This window comes from Archocentrus centrarchus, chromosome 16 (assembly GCF_007364275.1).
Source record: "Archocentrus centrarchus isolate MPI-CPG fArcCen1 chromosome 16, fArcCen1, whole genome shotgun sequence".
Classification (NCBI taxonomy): domain Eukaryota; kingdom Metazoa; phylum Chordata; class Actinopteri; order Cichliformes; family Cichlidae; genus Archocentrus; species Archocentrus centrarchus.
In genome coordinates, this window is record NC_044361.1 from 23,417,956 (window position 1) to 23,440,245 (window position 22,290).

Below are 22,290 nucleotides of genomic sequence, written 5' to 3' on the forward strand. Positions count from 1 at the left end.
TGTGCTGCAGAAAGCAGAAGGCTCCTCCAGGTTTGGAAGTTGTATTTGAGACCTCCCTTTTGCAGTATCAGACACAAATAACTCAAGGGATTTCAGGGTGATACTACAAAATGTGTGTACCCATCCTGGTTCTGTAGCTGAGGTTTGATTTTTCTTTTCATCTTGGGTTGCTGCAGCACGTATGCACTCAGCTGTTTCTGAGAGTTGCCTGGTTGTTTGGTGAATAAATGGATCGACAATGCATTTCAACATTTATTTTAAGCAGTAGAAATGGTTTACAGAGAGGAAGCAATAATTAGAAATCCTGACTGAATTTGGCGACCACAAAATATTGGTGCCAACAAGCAGAATCGCAGTCAAAAACAAACTGGAATGGAAAATAAATATCTCCCTGAGTCTCGCACCTCATCATCCACATTAGAGCCAAATTTAAATCTGTCAGATGTATTTCACCAAGATGTCCTTCATCTGCATCATGTTTATGGGGGTCAGAAGCACTTTTGTCCCCAAGAAGTCTTTCCCATGAATCCTCTGAGCCAGCGCGACGTGTTTCTCTGACTTAAACTGAATCACAGCCTCACCGGTGCCACTGCCTTCACTGTCACACAATAAGATGATGTTGTCCTTCCTTATTTTGTATTTGCTGAAAAGGCTTTTGATTTCAGTTTTCTGCACATCTGCAGGCATGTTTCTTACAAACAGGCACGTCTTAGCGTTAAGGTCCGCGTCCGGTGGCGCCTCAGATTTGTCAACCAGGGCACATTTCCTTGGTTTCTTTCTTGGGTCTTGGGCCTTTAGATGATGCCTGAGACTTTCGAGGCTGGTTTTTCTCATCTTTTCTCTCATCATCTCCTTTGTGATCAATGAGACCTCAATGGTATTGGAGCCCACGTAACAGCCATTAAGTGTCATCGCATAGTCAAAATCTTCAATCCGATTAAATATGAGGAAAGCGGTGTCTGTTCTGTTGCCTTCTTTATTGAGTAGATGCTGTACATTTTTTTGTGGAATATTTGGACAGCTAAATAATAATTTTAATTCAGTCTTGGTCATCTTCTTGGGTAGATTGCTCACCATAACAATGTACTCCACAGCTGGAGTTCGTGACTCACACTCAACTTTTTGCTTTTTTGGTGGTTTAGATGGCAGCTGATTGACAGACTCCCTCTTGGTCCGTAGTGCAGATTTTTGCTTGTGGTTGACACTTTCTTTAAGGGGGTACTGGTGGTGTTCCTGGATCTCCTCACCATCAAAAGCCTTTTCACATTCCTGCAGTGCACTGTTCCATATCTTCTCACAAGCGCCACGAACATCCACGCAGAAGGGGCCGAGTGACTGCTGGTTGAAGTTAAGAGCGGCGCATGCATCCTCCATAGTTGCAAACTTCACAAGACAGCCATGGTTAAGTCCCAACTTCACATTTACTATGGCTTCTTGTACAGTCAGCCCTCTGAAAAAATGGCAGATATCATCTTTTGTAGTTGTGGCTGGCAGACCAAAGAGCCTGACATAGCCTGGCTCTGAATTCAGAGTTTTTTCTGGTGTCCGCACCTCTTCCCCTACAACAGCTGTGCTGTCAGCACTTGGAAAATCACCCGTTGGCTCTGCGTTACTGACATCTCTTTGGTGGGATGACTGAAGACCTTGAAGAACGGTGCAAATCCCAAGAATAAAGGCAGCACTGGGATCAAGAGACTGTGTATTTGAAGTCTGTATATCTGCAGTTCTGAGATAAACATGCTCTGCATTCACAGGCAGTACATCGGAAGTATCAGGATTAATGGGGTATGCAGAGGAAGGTGAAAGATTTGTAGTATTATCATGAGGCCTCACATTTAAGCATGTGAGATTTGCAGCTGCATGTGTTGTAGGTCTCCTGGTACAATGCCGGGAGGCTTTCTTCTTCTTCTTCTGCTTTAAAACAGTTTCTAATCTGTGCTCCAGCTCTTCCATTTTGCTTATGTGCAGGGTCACTTTAGACCCTTTGAGTACATTTCCAGTGCGCCGCATGGCCAGCTGGGCATCTCTTTCTGTGCTGAATGCAATGAAGGCCTCTTGGCGTCTTCCTCCCACTATGCACACTCCACCTTCAGGAATGCGCAAAGAGTCAAAGAAAGCCCGTAAATCTTCAATACCCGCCTGGACATTCAGACCTTCCAGTCGCAGGATTATGGTCATTTTGTCACACCAGATCAAGTGATACCTACGGGGGGAAAAAAGAGCAACGTGAGCACTGCGACAGAGTACGACCACGAAATACACATCCAGAAAAAAAAAACACGTGTCCTACATATGGAAAGCGGAAGAAAAAAAAGAGCGCAGAAAAATAAGTTTTCTTCTTTCCGCCAAATACTCACCACAGCTGCTTACAATATACACTTTTTAAGAGGTGACTTAGCGAGCGTTGTTATTTCTATGATCCCGACTCAACTTTTACTCGTCGTAAAACGCTTAAAATGTTCGTCCCGCCGCTTCCACTTACTCATATAGACTTTAAGATGATTTACCGCCACCTACTGGAGGGGAGTGCGGCCTACTGTAACTCCTGCAAGATCTTCAGGTGTAACACACCGCTGAATATCAACTGTAGTCTTCACGACATTTTCCTCAGCTGTGTTTTGTCCAGTGTCCTGTTTGGTTCAAGTTGTTTCATGTGAGTTACCTTGGCTCTCTCTGTAAGGTTAGTGCATCTCCTAATCTGCTCTCTTCATTTAAACGGTTTCACTTTAGTTCTTATATTTTCAAAATCTTTCTTCATCACAAAACGGCGCAGTCCCCCCCCGCTAAGGTCTATGCAGATGCATATTAACATACTTTGTGAAAGGAAGTGGAAATGCAAAATGCACGAGATGCAGCTGCAGGCTTGTAGATTGTTTCCTGCCAAAAGTCCCCTGTGATGTGTTCTGTAAAAATGACTAAATGACCCAAACAAAAATGTGTTTTCTAAAATCTTACTCTTCTAAAAGGTTTTTCACTCACCCATAAAACACAGCCTTAACTAATGCAGTGGATTTCCTTAGAGTTTCAGCTTGTTTTTACCAGTAACTTCTGCAATAAAGATCTTCAATATGCCTATTTCCAATAAAATTAGTAAAAACAAATATTATTTTAAAAAAATACGCACTGTGGTAACCCAGTGTGAATAAGGGAGCAGCTGAAAATAGCTAATATTTAGAACAATGCGGAAAGGTGAAGCTGCAAAGACTAGAGATAGTGAAGGTAGATGAGTTTAATAAACCATCCAAAGCAACAAACAGGGTGCAAGAGAGGTGAAGAAGAGAGTGCAGGCAGGGTGGAGTAGGTGGTGATGAGTAGGTGATGTGTGACAGAAGGAAAGCAGCAAGGGTGAAAGGGAAGGTTTGCAGCTGAAACCTGGTATGCTGTGTGGTGGTGCCACTAACAAAAAGACAGGAGGTGGACCTGAAGATGTTAAGACTTTTTTGCTGGGAGTGAATGGACAACATTAGAAATTAATAATACATCAGAGTGACAGCACAGGTTGAGTGGTTTTAAGACAAAACTAAAAGAGGCGAGGCATGCGCACACGAGGGATAGTGTGGCTATATTGGACAAAGTGTGTTTAATTTGGAGCTGCCAGGCAGCATGAAAAGAGGAGGACTTCAGCGGAGAAGATTCATGGATGTAGTGAAGGAGGACATGCAGACGGTTGGTGTGATAGAGGAGGATGCTAGGAATAGAGTGAGATGGAGGCAGATGATCCGCTGTGGTGACCACCAAAGGGAGCACCCGAGAGAAGTCATATAAAATAGGTGCCAAAAAACAACAGCTAAACATCGCTTCTTTAATTTAAATAAAATAAATGTACATATAGGTACATGAATAAAGACAAGTTAACACAAGTTAAACTAGCCTACATCTGAAGGAATGCCATTTTATGAATTGAAAATTTAACTAACACAGTGCGCAAATTAATAATAATGCTTTTGCTGGGAAAAAAAATATAGCTTTTTATGAAGATATTTTAGAGGAATTTGATTGTTTGGGTTCAGGTTTTTTTTTTTGTTTGTTTGTTTTGTTTTCCTGTGCGTCGCTACGTCATCACGTCGCACAAAGCACTGTGGGTCAAAAAGGAAGACTGTCGTTTACCATGGCGACCGAGACGCTACTGTTCGTCGTTAGCAGACATAAAGTACCCGTCTCGTTATTTATTTTAATGTACATCGACCTGCTCCGGTGCCAGCCGTTCACGATTCCCTTTAGGGCTCCCTCGGACTGTGGAGCGGAAGAGTTTTTCGATATCTCGAGTGTGTCGTGTGTGATGTGCGGTCCAAATCAGCGGCGGAGCACAACAGGTCGGTTAACCTCACCATCACCGGAATCAAGCAAGCGGCGCTACTCTGAAAATTAAAGTATTTTTCTGCTAATCAGATCAGTTCTGAGTTCAGTCTCAAAGACAAAGAAGCCACAGAGAGCTAGGTAGCTTGGTGCAAAATACATCTCCAATAAACAGCTCAGGAGCTAGCTCACAAAAAAAGATAGGGAAACACACACAGCATAGTGTCTGTTTGATGTTAAGTAAAGTCAGTAGCTTAACATCGTAGACAGCAGGGTTTAAGTAACGGAGCTCAAGTATGCTAACGCTGGTAAAACATGGTCACATGCAAATAATATTATTTGAAACAACCGCACATAGCAGTCAGCTGACACACGAGGTTTCTGCTTAGAGAACACAGGAGGACACTCAGTCTGCTTTCAGAGGCAGTTTGCTTGCTTACAGCTCATTTTTGCTGTGTGCTCAAAGGTGTACTCTCAACTACCATGGACCACTTTGATTATAAAGAAATCATATTGCAAATTAGGCCTTACTTTGTAACCTATAGCTATGAATTTTTGTTATAATCATTCTTCTGCTCCTTCTGTAAGCAGCTCCCTTTAGGGATCACCAAAGCAGATCATCTGCCTCCATCTCACCCCATCCCTTGTATCCCATTCTGTCGCACCAACCCTCTGCATGTCCTCTCTCATCCATGTACCTCCTCTGTGGTCTTCCCCTTTTCCTCTTAGCTTGCAGCTCCATATATAGCATCCTTTGTCCAATATATCCCCTATCCATCCTCTGCACATGTCCAAACCATCTCAACCTTGTCTCGCTAACTTTGTCTCCAAAATTTTAAATTTTAATTAAACTATCCTAATTAAAAGACTGCAATGCACACTTCATTTCTGGATCCCAATTATGAGAAAGCTATGGATGGGGGTGGGCACACTTTAGATTGTGCCTGATAATTTAAAAAACTCTTTGTATCAAAGTAATCTAATGATAGTTTTTGGTACATCAGATGTTACTTGAAATGATGAGCTAGGAACAAAAAGGAGTTATCATAAGGATGAGAGCAATGTGGCCAAGAGAACAAAACAGTGGATTTCCTAGCCTCAGTACTGCTGGCATAAATACGACAAAGAGCTTAGCTAATGCTTTGCTCTGACTTTTATGGGTATGTGATGTATGCAGGTACAGTACTGTGCAAAAGTCTTGATCTGCCTTTCATTTCTTTATATTTTGCTATGCTTGGAAATAGGTGCAGTGATTTACTAAAACAGGTGCAAGCATAAATGGAAATACAGTATATATGGCAAAACAGAGTTTGTACTATTCTAATGTGCTTGAAAAATCAATATTTGGTATGTTCATCTTTGTTCTTAAACATAGCCTGAACTCTCTTAGACAAATTTTCTTATGTTTTTAAGTAGTCTTCAGAAATAGTTCTTCAGGCTTCTTGAAGGACATTCAAAGCTCTTCTTTGGATGTTGGCTGCCTTATCTTCTATTCTCTGTCAAGATGATCCAACATTGCTTCAATCATGTTGGGGTCCAGGCTTTTCAAGTCCAGTCCATGACTGATAGGCACTCCATTGTTTTGTTTTTTCTATTCAGGTATGCTTTTACTGCATTGGCAGTAGGGGTGGGCAATAGAGCCTCAAAATTATGTCATGGTTTTTAAAGTAAATTTGTGATAAAGATATAGATGATATAGAAAAAAGATATAGTGCATTTTATCGGCAATTGCAGCAGCAGCATTTATCAGTTCAAACAGAAAGAAGGGCATTTTCCATACTTCTTTTTCCAGTGTTAGATCCCGCAGGTACAGTTGTGACAGCTTGAATTAATCTCATTCAAAATGAATTACTTATGAGCTGGGTTGAGAAATAAGGGTACGGAAATATCCAATTTTGTCCAAAAATCCTTTTAGGGAAGGAAAGGCTTCGAGTGAGTCGCTTGGCCAAAGCGACCACATCCAATTCCAATCCATTGAAAACTGCCTCCGTGAAGTGGTGGAAAAGGAGAAGTCCAATAGGATGATGTTTCTGTCCTTCTGTTAACTGTCTTTTTTATGATTTCTCACGCTGTAGTCCAGAAGTCCTCTCTGACTTAGTACAAAGTCCAAAAGATAGAAATCCGGCAGCGAAGCCACATCCAACTTCAACAGCTAGGCAGGGAGAATACTCTGCAGAACTGTTCAAAGTCGAATTAGTATCCACAGAGGGTTTGGTCCAGTCCTCTCCGCAGAGCAGTCCTTGTCCGAGGAAAAACTCCTGAAATTCTCATTTGATGCTTCTGCACTTAATCTTTTATAGCCTAAATCTAAGACATATCCTAGTTCTCATACATCATCATGACAGACCATCACCCCACTGCTCTTATCCAATTGGGGTGTTAGACTTAATCACCACGTCATTTCTGTTAACATATGGGTCTTTTAGGTTCTTTCCATTCTGGGTTGTGTTTCAACATGTTTTTAACTTTGCTCTTGCTCGTCTCTAGGCAACAGTTTCAAATTCCTCATTTTACCCTTAGCTCAGTGAGTTCACAATTGCCTTAGTACATTGCTTCAACCCTCATTTCTGTGTTATTTACACTCATTATTCGATTCTAAATCATATAATTCATTCTCTAACAATCTATAAATTTGAATTATGATTGTCCATTCAGTACCAGGCTTAGGCTATCAGGTCATCAAGATCTCAACTCACTTGACACCAGTGCGCTGCTGTCATTGGTGGCAAACTACCAGATTCAAAGTCTAACTCTGTTGTAAGAAGGTGCCAGCAGCAGCAGCATTGTCGTTCAATAATAGTGACAAAGCATAAGTCGAATGTAAGCACAAAAGCAGCCTAGGTAGTGTTTTCTCCAGAAATGTTAATGTATCACACGACTAATACTAACACTTCAGTTTAACAGTAACAAAAGTAAAGACACCCTGTAACTCTTCAGGAGCTGCACACTATTTTCACATAATATAATTTAAAAGTTGAAAAAAATGTTTTCTACCTGGGATGTTGTATCCTGGGTCGAGCTTTTGAACCAGCTGTGTAAAGTTCTGCTTTACTACCATGTAACCGCATCAGTAGTTTCCATCCACCATTTGCTCTTCCTGTCACATGAAGCATAGCTTGTGAGTGCTCCAGCAGTGCTTGGTTGAGTCATTTATTTAGTTTGGGTTACACATCAACAGCTGCTCTTTCTCCATTTCCTGTGCCATCATAGCCTAGTTGTATTTGATTGTGCGTGTGTGTGTGTGCCTGTGTGTGTGAGTGAGTGTGTGTGTGTGTGCCTGGCAGCAGTTCTCTTTACTGTCAGACATGTCGGGGCTTGTCTCTCGTCATGACATTGCTATATCATTGATACCGTGATATGACACTTTTATAATATTTAGCACTTCATACCTGCATTATTGCAGACCATATGATATGGCACAGCCATAATTGGCAGTGTGTTTGCGATCACTGCCAGTGAGATGCTTTCCAGATGGTATTGTATAGTGCATGAAAACCTGATGCTATTTCTCTGTGTTTATAATTCCATCAATTTTGACAAGATCCACTGACATCACTGACTGAAATGCCATTTGAGTGCTTTTTTTTAATGCTTGAATGATTCATATGTCAGTGTTAAGTGGCTTAACAAACAAGAACACTCCTCGAAAAATGGTCAGGTACAAGGACTGGACTGAAAATAAGGAAAACTGTGAAAGACCTTCAGAAAGCCTGGAGAACTATTGCTCAATACCTCTTTAGAAATTACACGACTATCTGGTTCCTTAGAAGCAAAATATAAAGCAATGAGGGGTGGCTCAGGACTTTTGCACATTTCTGTAAATGAATAGGGAAATAGACCACTGTAGCGTATTAATAGACTATGAAAACTGTCTGCTTTGAAGAATCCAGCGTCCTGAACCACTGGTTCTAACTTGTGAGTCATGCAGAGTGATCGTCAGGTTAGAGTTTATCTTTTCACCACAGAGTGTGTTTGCTCCCCTGTATCTGCCCATCACTGCAGCTGCACTATCTGTTGCAAAGCCAACAAACAGTGCACCAAGGTGACATAAGAATTTGGAGATCTCACCTTCATACTGAATTCTGATGTAGACGATATAGTATGTTTTGGGTCATTATCTTGCTGACTGGATCTCCCAGTCAGTTTGGTTGTATCTTTCTTTAAATTGACAGACAAAATATTTCCGTAGACTTCTGAGTTCATACTGCTGCCATCATGTGTATTCTACAAAGATTAATGAGCCCATCCCAGAAGCAGCGGTGCAAGCCCAAGCCTTGACATTACCGCCACTGTTTTTCATAGATGAGCTTGTATGTCTGGGATCATGAGCAGATCCTTTCTTTCTACAAACGTTAGGCTTTCCATCACCTTGCAACGGTTAATTTTTGTCTCATCAGTCCATAAATCTTTGTCCCAGAATTTCTGAGGCTTGTCTCTGTACTTGGCAAATTCCAACCTGGCCTTCATATTCTTCTTGCTCATTAGTGGTTTGCATCATCTGGTGAAGCCTCTGTACTTTTGTTCATAAAGTGTTTTGCAAACAGCAGATTGTGATACCTTCACTCCTGCCTCCTCCTGGAGGTTGTTGCTGGTATCACTAACAGTTGTTTTAGGGTCTTTCTTTACAGCACTTAAAATGATTCTGTCATCAACTACTGTTGTTTTCCTTGTTCTACCCATTTGACATACCGGTATGTTAATAACTTTCAAACAGTTGTACTTTCTATGGCTAATGGTTGTGCCATGGCTCTGATTTATTTCCCATCTTCTCTCAGCTTCACAATTGCTTGTTTTTCACCCATTGACAACTGTCTGGTTTTCATGTTGGTTACTCCTCTAACTATAAATGCACAGTCTGCACCTGAAAGTGAGTGTGAGGGCAGCAAAACACACACGTTGGTCACATGTTTCAATCCTTTTGCTCACGAGAAAATTGAGTGGCTTCAGACAAAAGGTGCAATCTTCTGAACTGTGTATCAGATCCAGATGCAAATACCTGGAAATAAAAGCTGAGATGTTGATCTTTTGTCTCATATTCATCTTTTAATGTCAAACCCAAATGTTTTCAGTCTAGAGCAAAAATAAAGGGATTGGCCTCACTGTTCCAATACTTTTTAGGGGAGTGTATAAAAGAAGTTTAGAACTGCTCTGTGGAGTAACAAAAGGAAAATACATGAAATTGTTTGAATTTAAAAGAAATGATAATGATTGGTCAAACTGTGTCTTTCATGAAATAAGCTAAGCTGAGCTGAGTTTCCGTGCTACATGTCTGAGAAATGCATTTCTCAGCAGGTAATACACAACTGCAAACCCATTTAATGATCAGAAACTTATATGCACACTATAGTGTTCATGGATTAATTATTGAGATACAGCATTGCATGATCAGGCTGCTGAAACTGACCTGTGAGTCTCCAGCTGGAGTGAAATCAAATCAAATTCAGATCAGAATCAGTAACAGATCCTGAGGCCAGCCTTGTGCTCGTTGCTTTCTCTTTCTTCTACACTTTCGTCATCCAGCAGAACCAGACTACAGTTCGTAAACTTGTACTGCCAGACAGTCTTTGGTGCAAGTAGAAAACATCAGAGAAAAGCCGAATAAAAAGAGACGTTTCAGGCTGTCTTCGAGACTTGGAGGACATTCTGGGGAACTTCCTGTTCAGTCTGGTTTAACAAGATATTTGTGTCAACTTGTTTTGCTTCTTCTGTACCCGTACAGTGATTTTTAGGTGTCAGCACTTTTACTATAAAACGAGAAGTACACTGATCAGAAAGTGATGAAAACTGTGACAGCAGCTCACAGCTACCAAGGCATCTTCTGTCTAAATGCAGCCAAATCGGCTGCTGATAAAGGACAATAAGATGATTATGGTAAAAGACCTGCATGCACACAGTACCAGCTTGATTTAGTTTGCCTCTCTAATGCTACACTAAAGAGCAATGCAAGGATGTCTTTTTTGCTTGTACGTTTTGCTGGCTATACTTTTGTTTTTATGCCCCCCTTTACATCCAGTATTTTCATTATTACTAGCAAAGAACAAGAGCCTGAGGTTTGCCATTGCACTAATATTTCTGAGCTCAAAACTAGACAGCATTCCCAGTGTTCTTTCAAAGTTTAAACTGTCTCTCTTCCTCTTTCAGGGCTGAGCTGCATTTGCCAGATTGGCTACAAAACTGTTACCACTGATAAAGCATCCATTTCTTGTGAGAAATGTCTCTCAGACAAACCGGTATGTACAGTTTATTTTTCACTTTTTTTGTTGTATCTTAGATTATGTGAAATCTGACAGCATTCTCTGACATGTTGTCTTTGTTTACAGGCCGTAACAAAAGATGGGTTTGGTTGTATTCGTTGTCCAGGTGGCCTCAGTGTTGAGGGAACGTGCCAGTGTCCACCTGGCGATGTCCTGGGTGAGTGGGTCACTAAGCACTGCAGTATACAGTGGTACAGTGGTTAGTACTGTCATAAAAGGTCCTGGGTTCAAATCTGCCATCCATCTGGGGGCTTTTCTTGTGTGGAGTTTACGTATTCTGCCTGTGCCTGCTTGGGCTCGCTCCAGCTTTATCACACAGCCTAAGCATATGCATGTTAGGTTATAATTAGTGAGTCTAAACTGGTGTGATTGTGAGTGTGAATGGTTGTCTGTTTCTCTGTGTTGGTCCTACAGGGTGTATCCCACCTCTCAATATGGATAAGCGGTTGAAAAAGTGGAGGGAAAAGCTTAGATAATTGCTGCATGAATGGTTGAGTGTGATCTATTTTTGTTTTGGGTCTATTTGCTGCTTTTTCAGTGGAAAGAGAAATCAATGGAACCTTCTTGGAAAAGGCCAGGTGTGAAACGTGTGATGAAGACAGCCCTGCTTTGTCCGTACCAAACAGCAGTGGAGACAGGTACGTATCACATCAGACAAAATCAGCTTATTTGAACCGATTCACATCAGAGATTGTACATCGAATGAAATGGATTATTTCACTGTTCCACTCTCGCATGGAAAGGCAGCATTAAAGATTTTAAAATGTCAAATGTTGATCATTACATCTATGAAGATTACATTTAACTTTCCTACTCTTAAAGACCAAACAGTTGCATTTAGGGTGTTATTAATTAAGGTCAAACTGTGCATGAAGGAAGTCAAATGACTATATAATCCAATAATAATAAATTCATGAAAAATTAAGATAAGGGATGTCTTTGCAACAACTATTTGCATTTTTTTGTATGCACAGACAAATTTCTTACTCCTGCTAGTTCTGTCTATTAAAAAACGCTGCCTTGAGTCCAGATCTTCTTTGTATGGTATGTGAGAAATGGAACAATACCTAAAATTGCCTTTCAGGTGTGAGAGATGTCTGGCTGCCTACGTTAACACCTCCTGTGCATGTAAATCTCCTAATGTCCAGGTAAGTTCAGATATCTGTTGACCCTTTTGTTCTCTTAAACATCTTTAAAGTGAGTGGCTCTGTATATATTTCATCAATGACCTTTTTTTTTTTTTTAATTCAGTCAGGAGGTTTATGTTTCCCTCCTGGCATCCTCTCCACCAGTGTCAATCCCACTGTCACTTACTCTCAGTTGGTGAGTCTCCTCTCTGATTTCTAAGTGAATTTTTGCTGTTTCTTTTTATTCTGATTCGTTTTTCCTGTTTTGTTCCCCTCACAGAAGTTCAGTGTCCAGTCAGCATGGTTCCTGCAAAACCTCTACTCCTCCTCTACAGCTTGCCTTGTAATTCCAAGACCTTCTTAGAAAAATATTTCTTTATCTAAAATCATAGTAAGCAAGTTCAAGTTCAAGTCACAGTCACATACACTATATTGCCAATAGTATTCACTCACCCATCCAAATCATTAAATTCAGGTGTTCCAGTCACTTCCATGGCTATAGGTGTATAAAACCAAGCACCTAAGCATGCAGACTGCTTCTACAAACATTTGTCAAAGAATGGGTCGCTCTCAGGAGCTCAGTGAATTCCCGCGTGGTACCATGATAGGATGCCACCTGTGCAATAAGTCCAGTCCTGAAAGTTCCTCGCTACTAAATATTCCACAGTCAACTGTTAGTGCTATTATAACAAAGTGGAAGCAATTGGGAATGACAGCAACTCAGCCATGAAGTGGTAGGCCACATAAAATCACAGAGCAGGGTCAGTGGATGCTGAGATGCATAGTGCACAGAGATCACCAAGTTTCTGCAGAGTCAATCGCTACAGACCTCCCAACTTCATGTGGCCTTTGGAAGAACAGTATGTTGAGAGCTTCATGGAGTGGGTTTCCATTGCTGAGCAGCTGCATCCAAATCTTACATCAGTGAGCGCAATGCAAAGCATCAGATGCAGTAGTATAAAGCACGCCGCCACTGGACTCTGGAGCAGTGGAGACATGTTCTCTGGAGTGACAAATCACGCTTTTACATCTGGCGATCTGATGGACGAGTCTGGGTTTGGCAGTTGCCAGGAGAACAGCACTCGTCTGACTGCATTGTGCCAAGTTTGGTGGAGGGGGGATTATGGTGTGGGATTGTTTTTCAGGAGTTGGGCTCAACCCCTTAGTTCCAGTGAAAGGAACTCTTAATGCTTCAGCATACCAAGAAATTTTGGACAATTTCATGCTCCCACTTTGTGGGAACAGTTGGATGGCCCCTTCCTGCTCCAATATGACTGCACACCAGTGCACAAAGCAGGTCCATAAAGACATGGAAAAGCGAGTTTGGTGTGGAAGAACTTGACTGGCCTGCACAGAGTCCTGACCTCAACCCAATAGAACAACTTTGGGATGAATAAGACCGGAGACTGCAAGCCTTCTCGTCCAACATCAGTGTCTGACCTCATAAATGTGCTTCTGGAAGAATGGTCAAAAATTCCCATAAACACTCTTAAACCTTGTGGAAAGAAGAGTTGAAGCTGTTATAGTTGCAAAGGGTGGGCTGACATCAAATTAAAACCTATGAATTAATAATGGCATGTCACTCAAGTTCATATGTGTGTGAAGGCAGACGAGTGAATACTTTTGGCAGTATAGTGTATAAATGATGTGCCTATGATGACACAGGAGAATAATTGGGATTTTAGGATGTTTTGTTGGGATTCTTGACAAAAACATTGAAGATTAAATGCATCCACACTTTGCTTGTAATTGATGTCAAAATTAATTTATTGAATAATGAAATCGTTTTTCATTGGCTACTTTAAAAGCAAGCCCTTTGGCTGAAGTGACAATTAAAATAAGTGTATTAGTCCTGTGTTCCCGTATTATTAGGGCATGTTTGGATTTTTCTGAAGCGTTTTGTGTGTAACTAGCAGTGTAAACAAGTTGTGTTCTTACAGGGTTTCTCCAACCTGACGGCGTGTCAGGCTCTCGGAAACATGTGTGTGATGAACATGCACTCCTTCAGCAGTGCATCCACAGATGCCTGTGGACTCTTCAACACCATCTTCAGATCAATGGCCGCTTTGAGCTCAACCCAAGGCATTTCGTACTGGTAATCATGTATAAGTTGTGTAATCTTTGCTTGAACATGAATGAATCCTGTCATAGTTTACCCTGAGTGAACGCTCATGACTCTTCAGGAGAGCTAATCTGCCGTGGCTTTATTATGGGGATGAACCAGGACTTGCCAGTCGAGTGCTTCAAACTGATCCCATTCCGACTAGGTTTAGTTTCAGAGGTAAAAACAAGGTAAGTGACTGACTTTAATCCTCTTCACATTGAAATAAAATAGCAAAGAACTGTGATTGACAATAACAGCACTACATAAACAGTGTCCTGTTCATTTCATGACACCTCAAATTAAGACGTAAAACTAAAAAGCTAAATATTCTTTTAATTCACATTCATTGTGTAACTTTTTTTTTGTCAGAACACAGATGTCAGGCTGCTTGCCGCTGTCTATAGTGTCAGAGGAGGGTTTCTCAGATGGGAGCAAGTAGGAGGACAAAATTTGCAGGTAAAAAGTCAAAAATCACTACACTACTGCAGTACACCTAAAAAGTAGAGATGCTTGATTTACCTGCATAGGTTGTTGTAGAGCCAAAACCTAGAGGTGTCTAACTCCCTTTGCATTACACAACCATCATCATCTAAGGTTTACAAAAAAGGAGAAACTATCCAGTGAGTGACGTGTGTCATGTGTCTTGATGGCATCATTATCATAAAGTATCGTGGTAGTTTTGTTAAGTTACTCTATGATTCCCACCTGTTTTTCAGCCTAACTAAAGTAACTGCAGATTTTCCGTGTTATTTCTATAACATATACAACATAAAAAGATGATAAATGGTTCACACCTTTTGTCTTCTTCCCCTCCTCCTTCTTCCAGCTTTGTCCACAGCCAAAAACCAAACAAGCAGCAGCCTTCAGCTTTGGAACGGCTTACAAAGAAAGTGTGAGTTTCTTTCATTTCATTTAACTCAGAGAAGGAACTCTGGAATAGAAGGAATAGAAACTCTGCAGTGCTGAGTTGTAATATGAGCTGTTTGTGTGCGCGTAGTGTGATCTCTCAGTAGCAGAGCTGTTTGCCACCCATCCCGAGCCATTGTTCTATGATGTTTTCCTGGATCTTGGTGGAGAAAACAGAAAACTTCTCCCCCTGCCCACACTGGTTCAGAACCAGCAATACAATGGACGATTCATCAACCAAGGTGGAGATTCATTCTTTTATACATATCTTTACATTTTATACATAATCTATAGATAAATAGATAGATAGATGTATTGTGTGTCACACTTACATGATCAGGTCATCAAACAAATTTTAATATCAGACAAGGATAGCCTGAGTAAATACAAAAATCCCATTTTTAAATGATGATTTCATTTATTTAGGGGAAAAAAAGCTATCCAAACCTACCTGGCACTGTGTGAGAAAGTAATTGCCCCTAAACCTGATAATTGGTTGTGCCAACTTGGCAGCACGAACTGCAGTCAAGCATTTGCAATTATTGGCAATGAGTCTTTCCCATCTCTGTGGAGGAATTTTGGCCTGCTCTTCTTTGCAGATTTGGCATAAATGGCCTGTTTAAGGTCATGTCAAAGTATCTCAATCAGATTTTAGTCCAGGCTTTGATTAGGTCATTCCAAAATCTTCATGTCTTCTTTTTTTTTTTTGGAGCCATTCAGAGGTGGACTTGCTGGTGTGTTTTGGGTCATTGTTTGGGGTTTTTTTTTTGGCAAATGTGAGACGAGCCTTTGTGTTCTTTTTGATCAGCAGTGGTTTTTGCCTCGGAACTCTCCTATGGATGCCATTTTTGCCCATTTTGTCAGACCAGTTCCATTTAAGTGATTTCTTGATTCAGCAGGTCTGGCAGTGATCAGGCCTGGGTGACGCTAGTGAAATTGAACTCAACTTTCCAAAAGATGTTTAAGCACAGTTAATTCATGACTAACCTGAGGGGACAGTTTTTTTTTCCACATAGGCCCAGGTAGGTTTGAATAACTTTCTTACTTTAACAATGAAATCATAATTTAAAAACTGCATTTTGTATTTACTGTATTTACTTATCTTTGTCTAAAATTAAAATTTGCTCGATGATCTGAAACATGTATGTGTGACAAATGTGCAAAACGATAAGAAATCAGGAAACTGGACTAGTTCTTATATAGCGCTTTTCTACTCTGAGCACTCAAAGTGCTTATACAGCATGTTTACATTTACCCTATTCACACCAGCACTTCCATGATTAACTAAGCTAAGTGCTTTTATTATCTAACATTTACACTCCAACTCTTGCGTCGGAGAGCAACTTGGGGTTAAGTATCTTGCCCAAGGATACATTGGCATGTAGCCTGTAGTAGCCAGGAATTGAACCGCCGCCCTTCCAATCAGTGGGTGACCTGCTCTACCTCCTGAGCTACAGCCACCGGATGAAACTTTGGGTGGTAAATACTCTTTCACAGCATATGTCTATGTTTGTGTTTGCTTTTATGCAGAGAATATGAACAACTGGTACTTGTCTCGACGAATGTTTCTTGTGGACACACTGAGCGGAAGAGAAAAAAGCACAAGTTCTCAGCCTAAAGTTATCCGTGTAGTCAGCAGTGTCAAAATAAGGTAAGCTCCCGCTGTGGAAATAGGGAAACCCTTCTTCTTTATGGCTGCTTTTTGAAGACGTTAAGCTGGTATTGATCAAATATGTGTTTGGTAGGTTCCAGCTGGTTCCACGAACCCAGGAAGGGCAGGTGTTCCCCCCTCTAATGACTGTGACCTACACAGATGTTCCCATCACAGATATCAATACTCAAACTGTGTCTGTGAGTGGGTCACACTCTCACACAAACACACATTTGTTGACGACCTTCCTCAACATAATGCTTCAGTGTAAAATGACACCTAATTCCCTAACTTCAGTTTTTGGTTGGTTTATGCACTGAACTCATTTATGTTTCCAGACAACCTTTGCTGTGGAGTATGAGATGGATCAGAAGGAGGCTCGCTTAAAGACAGATGTGAGTAAAAGTTTGAATGAAATGTTGATGAAATCACCAAGGAGGCGTTCTTGCATGCGACTGATGTTGCAGCGCAAAGTGATGCAGTATCACGTCTGACTTTCTTTGTGTGCTCAGACTGCTCTGGGTGTATTGGGTGGGGTGGCTGTGCTCTACTCCCTGCTGAAGACAATCAGCTGGAAGAGGAGGATCGCATCTTCCTTCATTGATCTGGAGGTACAGTCCCTTTATCATTTAATCTACTTCACGCCATCTGTCGGTGTAGACCTCGGAAGTAATGCCAGTTTCTCCATCCTCCTGCCTCAGACAGTGGGGAAGTTTCTGTTGTTTTATGCTGGTGACCTGGCCAACGTTTTCTTTGCTGTCACTGTGGGAACTGGACTCTACTGGCTTATCTTTTACAAGGTATGTCTCATTCCTTTAAACGGTAGGTCTTTCTTTTCATAGGATTATGTTTTATTCATTTAAAATGCATGTCAGTGTCTCTTTTCTCTAGTTTCTTTCACTTCAGGCTTTTTGCATGGACTTTTAACAGTTTTTCTTTTCTTCTCTGCACTCTTTAGACATTAAAGGCAAGTCTTTTTCCTCCTTTACCTTCCCTTATCAACTCTGTGAATATTGAGATGGAATGATTGCTGGCTGCTTTCAAGGATTCATTTGTGTACATGTCTGTTTAGGCCCAACAGTTTGTGTCAGTCCTGCTACCACTGCCGGCTCAGGAGGAGCAGTTTGTGACGTACATCGGATGCGCCTTTGCTCTAAAGGTTAGACAGCAACTGAGCAGATTTAACAATGATCAGTATCCTTGCTGAAAGCTAGATGGTAGTCTTTAACCAGGAATACTGAAAATATATTATTTTGTGAAATTGTGTCCAGGCTGTCCAGTTTCTCCATAAGCTGGTCCTGCAGGTGACGATTGATATATTTCTCATCGACTGGGAGAGGCCACGAAGTAAAACTAGCAGATCTGTGCAAGGTATCAACATGCTAATCTTTAGCTTCTATTTTAAAGCCCCCATAAGAGGTAAATATCCAGCTGCTTTAAGTAAATTAGCACATTCATGACTGTTTCAGCAAGTGGCGAGTCAAAACGTGACGCCTCTCCGGTCAGCATATGGAGGACTTACTTTGTGGCCAATGAATGGAACGAGATTCAGACCATCCGCAAAATCAACCCGACTTTTCAAGTCATGGCTGTGCTCTTCTTTCTTGAAGTACATCTCACACCATTATGTACCCTCAGTTCTTTTTGCAGCTTTTGTTATATCTCTGATCCTCATTGCTGACATGCAACCATGCTTTATTTAGGTGCTGGGTTTCTCTAACCTGGCCTTGAGGGACCCCTGGTCAAATTTACAGCGCTCCTCCGAGGAATACACCCCCTCGTACAGCCTGACGCTGCGCTACGGTCTGGCAGCCACACTGTGGCTCTGCATTGGACTTCTGCAGGTGAATAACCTCCAGTTACTTTTAACTCTTCTCTCCTTCACATCCATTTTCATCTTTCAGCTCATTCTATCTTTCGTGGGAAATGAGGAAAATGTACAGTACATCCCCCATAAAAGATGTCCTTTAAACCCCACAGGTGATTTTCTTCACTGTGTTTTATGCACACTTTGTGGAGGACAAAATCCGTCAGTTTGTAGATCTCTGCTCCATCAGTAATGTAAGTAACACATGTTACATGAAGCCATGTTTTTCCGTCTTTATTGCTGCACAAACATTTTTTGTTTCTGTTTCTGTGCAGATTTCTGTGCTAATTTTATCACATCGCTGCTTTGGCTACTACATTCATGGGCGTTCAGTTCATGGTCATGCAGATACAAACATGGAAGAAATGAACAACAATCTGAAGAGAGAAGCTGTATGTGCACCAAAAGGCTTTTAATCTACTTCTTGCTAATTATTTCAGCTGGATTATGTGCATGATTTGTTTTGGGGTTTTTTTTTTTCTTTTTTTCAAGGAGTCACTGTGTGGTCAGAGGGGTTTACTCCCCAACACAGAAGTCCAGACCTTTCAGGTGTCTCTCACTCACTCTCTCAGGTCACGGTATGACAACATACAGGAGTCAATCAGAAAGGTATGTCCTGACCACGGTCACGTCTGCACCTCTTCTACGGATGTTCTGTTTAATGGTACTGTTTGTAATGATGCTCTGCAGACTTAACTACAGCTTTAAAACTAAAATCTAGCATTTTATCAAAACGTTTCTGATCCTGTAATAAAAAAGAAGAGTATTTGGGCTGAGTTACCAGTTTAGTAGATAGCTTTCCAGCACTAATGTAACTGATCACATAAAGCAGAGCTGTTTCCAGCAGTGGAAAGCTGCTTTGATGTTTGCTCCCATTTCTGTTTGGAACGCTTTTCTTTGCACCACCCTCACTGCACAGCTTTGTGGTAGAAATTGGTATTACGCATAGACAGTATGAGAGATGGCTAAAGCTCCTGGGTCTGAAAAGTGAAGCCAACACAGAAGTGCCTAAAAACTTGGATTCTTTTTAAAGGCCACCAGGGGGTGATGGCTGTGGTTGTAAAAAATAAAATAAAATAAAAGAAAGTGTATGGCAGTGGTTCCCAAAGTCAAGGGTGTTGTGGCCCACCTAAAAACCAGAAAATACCATGGGGCACCCCATTAATTCACTTTTTATATAAATAAATACATTTATATAAATATGTAACTATGCATACTTGTGAGTAATAATAACAATAAAAAAAACTGTGATAGATTTTTACCACGGTCTGTGAAGCTGGATTTAACAAATAAGTATTCAAAGTTTTTAGAGCATGTGTAGCACCATCTTGTGTGAGTACAGAGTATGACATTATTGGGTTGGTTGGTTGCTGCTAATAGACTTACATTAGTTTATTTTAATTCAGTGGAAAACAGGAACACTAAAACAAAACCTTTGCACTGCCCCTGGCTGCAACAATGAATTTTATGTTGAAAAAAACAAGGATATACTGTCCACTCTCACTCTCTGTCTCTTTATCAGTAAGGGGTTCTTCATTGTTGGCTAGCTGCACTGAAACAGGAGACTCCAACTGTAATGTTCGAGTTTGTAGAGCACTTTATAAATGAGGACTGTGTGGAGGAGAGCCTGTTTGAGTCCGGTGCACTGGTGGTTCACTGGACCTACAAGCTGGAGTCAGACACTGATTTTTCCTTGTTGGGGCAGATGTACAGAGCCAGTGGTGCAATCAGCTGGCAGAGCACATGCCCACAAGATGCGCTCTGTACTGGTACAAGATGGCGCTCCACATGCCCTAAAAACTTTAACTATAAACGCTTATTTCTTAAATCCAGCTTCACAGAGTTAAATCTATGACAGTTTTTTAGAGCAGGGTGTAAATTAGCCTTTACACATGTAGGATTTCGTGTCCACTTTACGTCTGTTTTATAACTTGGAGTCATTCTAAGTTTCAGAAAGGATTATCTAGAACAGGATCATTGGGAATGACCTGCGATTGACAATTTCAAAACACCAAGATGGCAACAGGACTTTACAAAGCAGTGGGTGATGTCACAGTAGCTATGCCCGTGTTTTATACTGTCTATGGTATTACATTAAAGTACAGCCTGGCTCTATTTTAACCTCAGTTGATATCTCTGCAATACAGCACATAAACATTTTGGACATGAAGTCAAAGCAGTGACTTTCTTCACTTTTTGTTCATTTTCTAAGTTTAATTTACATGTAACCTTTAAAAGATTTGATTGTCTCCTGTCCTCCAGAGGAACCGGCCATCGCGGCTCACAGACGCATCCCTGCCCAGCTCGCTTGAGCCACACTTCAGAGCTTACCGCAACATGAACCACTTCCTGGGATCTGTTATAGATCACGTTAGTACAAATTCACAAGAATATCAAACTGAAAGCAGCATAGTTTGAGTTGATGTGATTCAAATAGAAAAGTTTGCTTATTTCTCTCTTATGTTGTATTGTTTGAGAAAGGCCTACCCTGACATGGACTACCTAGTGAAGGACAAGCTGATGTTTGAGAGTGTCATAGGAATGGAGTTCCTTGAACCCACTGAGAAAAGCATCTTTTACAATGGTAATGATCTCGGCCAGAGTACATTTCAGTTTGTTTGTCTGCACCTACGTGTGTGTACATGATGTCTGTTTGTATTTCTCGTGGCAGACGAGGCACACACCTTCAGTAATGTGCTGTATTACGGAAACGAGGCCACACTGCTGATCTTTGACACCTTGTTCTTCTGTGTCGTCGACCTCGGATCCCAGAGCTTTGTGCTCGCTGCCGTGCTTACATACGTGCAGCAAGTGGTCAGTATTTGGTGGACATACAGCACGTTCTTTCCACTGCTTAAAAGGTACATGCAGTAATAAATGTCTCGCTCTTCACAGATATTTCGCTTGTTACGTAACAGTTTGGGACAAAAGAACCTCGTCAACAAGACTATGGTGGATGAGAGATTTCTAATATAAACCTTTTGCTAAATAGTTGATATTACTGTATGTTAGCTGCATTTCTTTTACATGTTTACTATTCACAGATTGTGCATCTTTTTTTGTACTTTTCCTTTCTTATAAATTGTTTTCTCTGCTGATTTGGATGTAAATGTTTAAAAATTTTGACAGATTTTGTTGCTTTTTTAATTCATTAAATTTTTTTATGATACAAAACCCATCTTGTTCTGAGATTTGTTTTTAGCTAAAGAATAGTAGCATATCCAATATCATATTACTGTAAGAAACAACCATCTGCCATGTAAACGGTTAAAATGTAACATTTTTTTGCAAATCCTCACAGTAACCCAAAATAATAGTCAGTTGTATCTGTACACTTATTACAGTGAGCACAAGTATTACATGACAGCACTGGATTTTATATGTTTTAAATATGTTCATAGATTTGATAAATCAGACCATTTATACCAGAGAGCATAAAAATATCTTTTTTATAGAACTCCAAATAGAATCAGTATTGACATTGTATTAGAGGAAACTTTGACTGAGTGTAAAACAGAAAAACACTGCAGTATGAAAATGTTATAATTTATTTTCTGTCTGGCCTTGCTTTCTTGGCTTTGTACCATTTAATGCAGACTGTAAGTATTTAGAATGTATTTTACAATGTGCTGTACAGAGGTATCAAGGAAAACCAGCATGTGCAAGGTCAAAATGAGACCAGCCCGTCTGCCACCAACAGCCATGGCACCTTGCACGTTGCTTAAATCACCTTTCTCCCTTATTCTGATACTCGGTTTGAACTTCAGCAGTTCGTCTTGTCTACATTCCTAAATGCACTGAGTTGCTACCATATGATTGACTCTGTGTTAAGGCTCAGCTCAACAGGTGTACCTAACAAAGTGGCCAGCAAGTGTAGTTTTTTCTGTTTTGTTTTTTGCAGTTCATTATAACTTTAGTTCTTTAAGACTGTGTTGTTCTTTAGTTGACAAATCATTAAAAAATATAAGCAGACAGCTTTTCTTGGGTCAGTGGCAGAGTTGATCCTATCTTGCAGCAGGGCTTTAAAAAGCACATCCACTTTGTGCATGTGGCCATGAGTGAACGTAATCACGTCTGTCAGCCCT

General features: G+C 40.8%; 2 protein-coding genes across 6 annotated transcripts; one reads left to right on the forward strand and one right to left on the reverse strand.

Annotated features, from left to right (window-relative positions):
• Positions 1-89: 89 nt before the first annotated feature.
• Positions 90-9,832, reverse strand: rbm12ba (RNA binding motif protein 12Ba). Of its 4 annotated transcripts, XM_030749664.1 has the most exons (3): positions 9,701-9,832; positions 7,291-7,393; positions 90-2,203 (listed from the first exon to the last, which is right to left on the reverse strand). In XM_030749664.1, exons 2-3 carry the CDS (start codon positions 7,362-7,364, stop codon positions 439-441), a joined length of 1,839 nt encoding a protein of 612 aa, XP_030605524.1. In that variant the 5' UTR covers positions 7,365-7,393; positions 9,701-9,832; the 3' UTR covers positions 90-438. The 4 variants fall into 4 exon arrangements, with proteins under 4 accessions (XP_030605524.1, XP_030605523.1, XP_030605527.1 ...); XM_030749663.1 differs by lacking the exon at positions 9,701-9,832 and having other exon boundaries at positions 7,291-7,404; XM_030749667.1 differs by lacking the exons at positions 7,291-7,393; positions 9,701-9,832 and adding an exon at positions 6,077-6,549.
• On the forward strand, positions 4,071-21,326 carry tmem67 (transmembrane protein 67). Of its 2 annotated transcripts, XM_030749661.1 has the most exons (29): positions 4,071-4,313; positions 10,438-10,526; positions 10,617-10,707; positions 11,089-11,188; positions 11,635-11,698; positions 11,802-11,873; positions 11,958-12,020; positions 13,618-13,772; positions 13,861-13,969; positions 14,151-14,237; positions 14,608-14,673; positions 14,779-14,929; positions 16,218-16,338; positions 16,433-16,538; positions 16,677-16,733; positions 16,851-16,949; positions 17,040-17,138; positions 17,297-17,305; positions 17,411-17,497; positions 17,610-17,709; positions 17,808-17,947; positions 18,042-18,182; positions 18,319-18,399; positions 18,481-18,597; positions 18,698-18,814; positions 20,468-20,575; positions 20,687-20,789; positions 20,877-21,019; positions 21,101-21,326. In XM_030749661.1, exons 1-29 carry the CDS (start codon positions 4,109-4,111, stop codon positions 21,179-21,181), a joined length of 2,961 nt encoding a protein of 986 aa, XP_030605521.1. In that variant the 5' UTR covers positions 4,071-4,108; the 3' UTR covers positions 21,182-21,326. The 2 variants fall into 2 exon arrangements, with proteins under 2 accessions (XP_030605521.1, XP_030605522.1); XM_030749662.1 differs by lacking the exon at positions 17,297-17,305.
• The last annotated feature ends 964 nt before the right edge of the window (positions 21,327-22,290 follow it).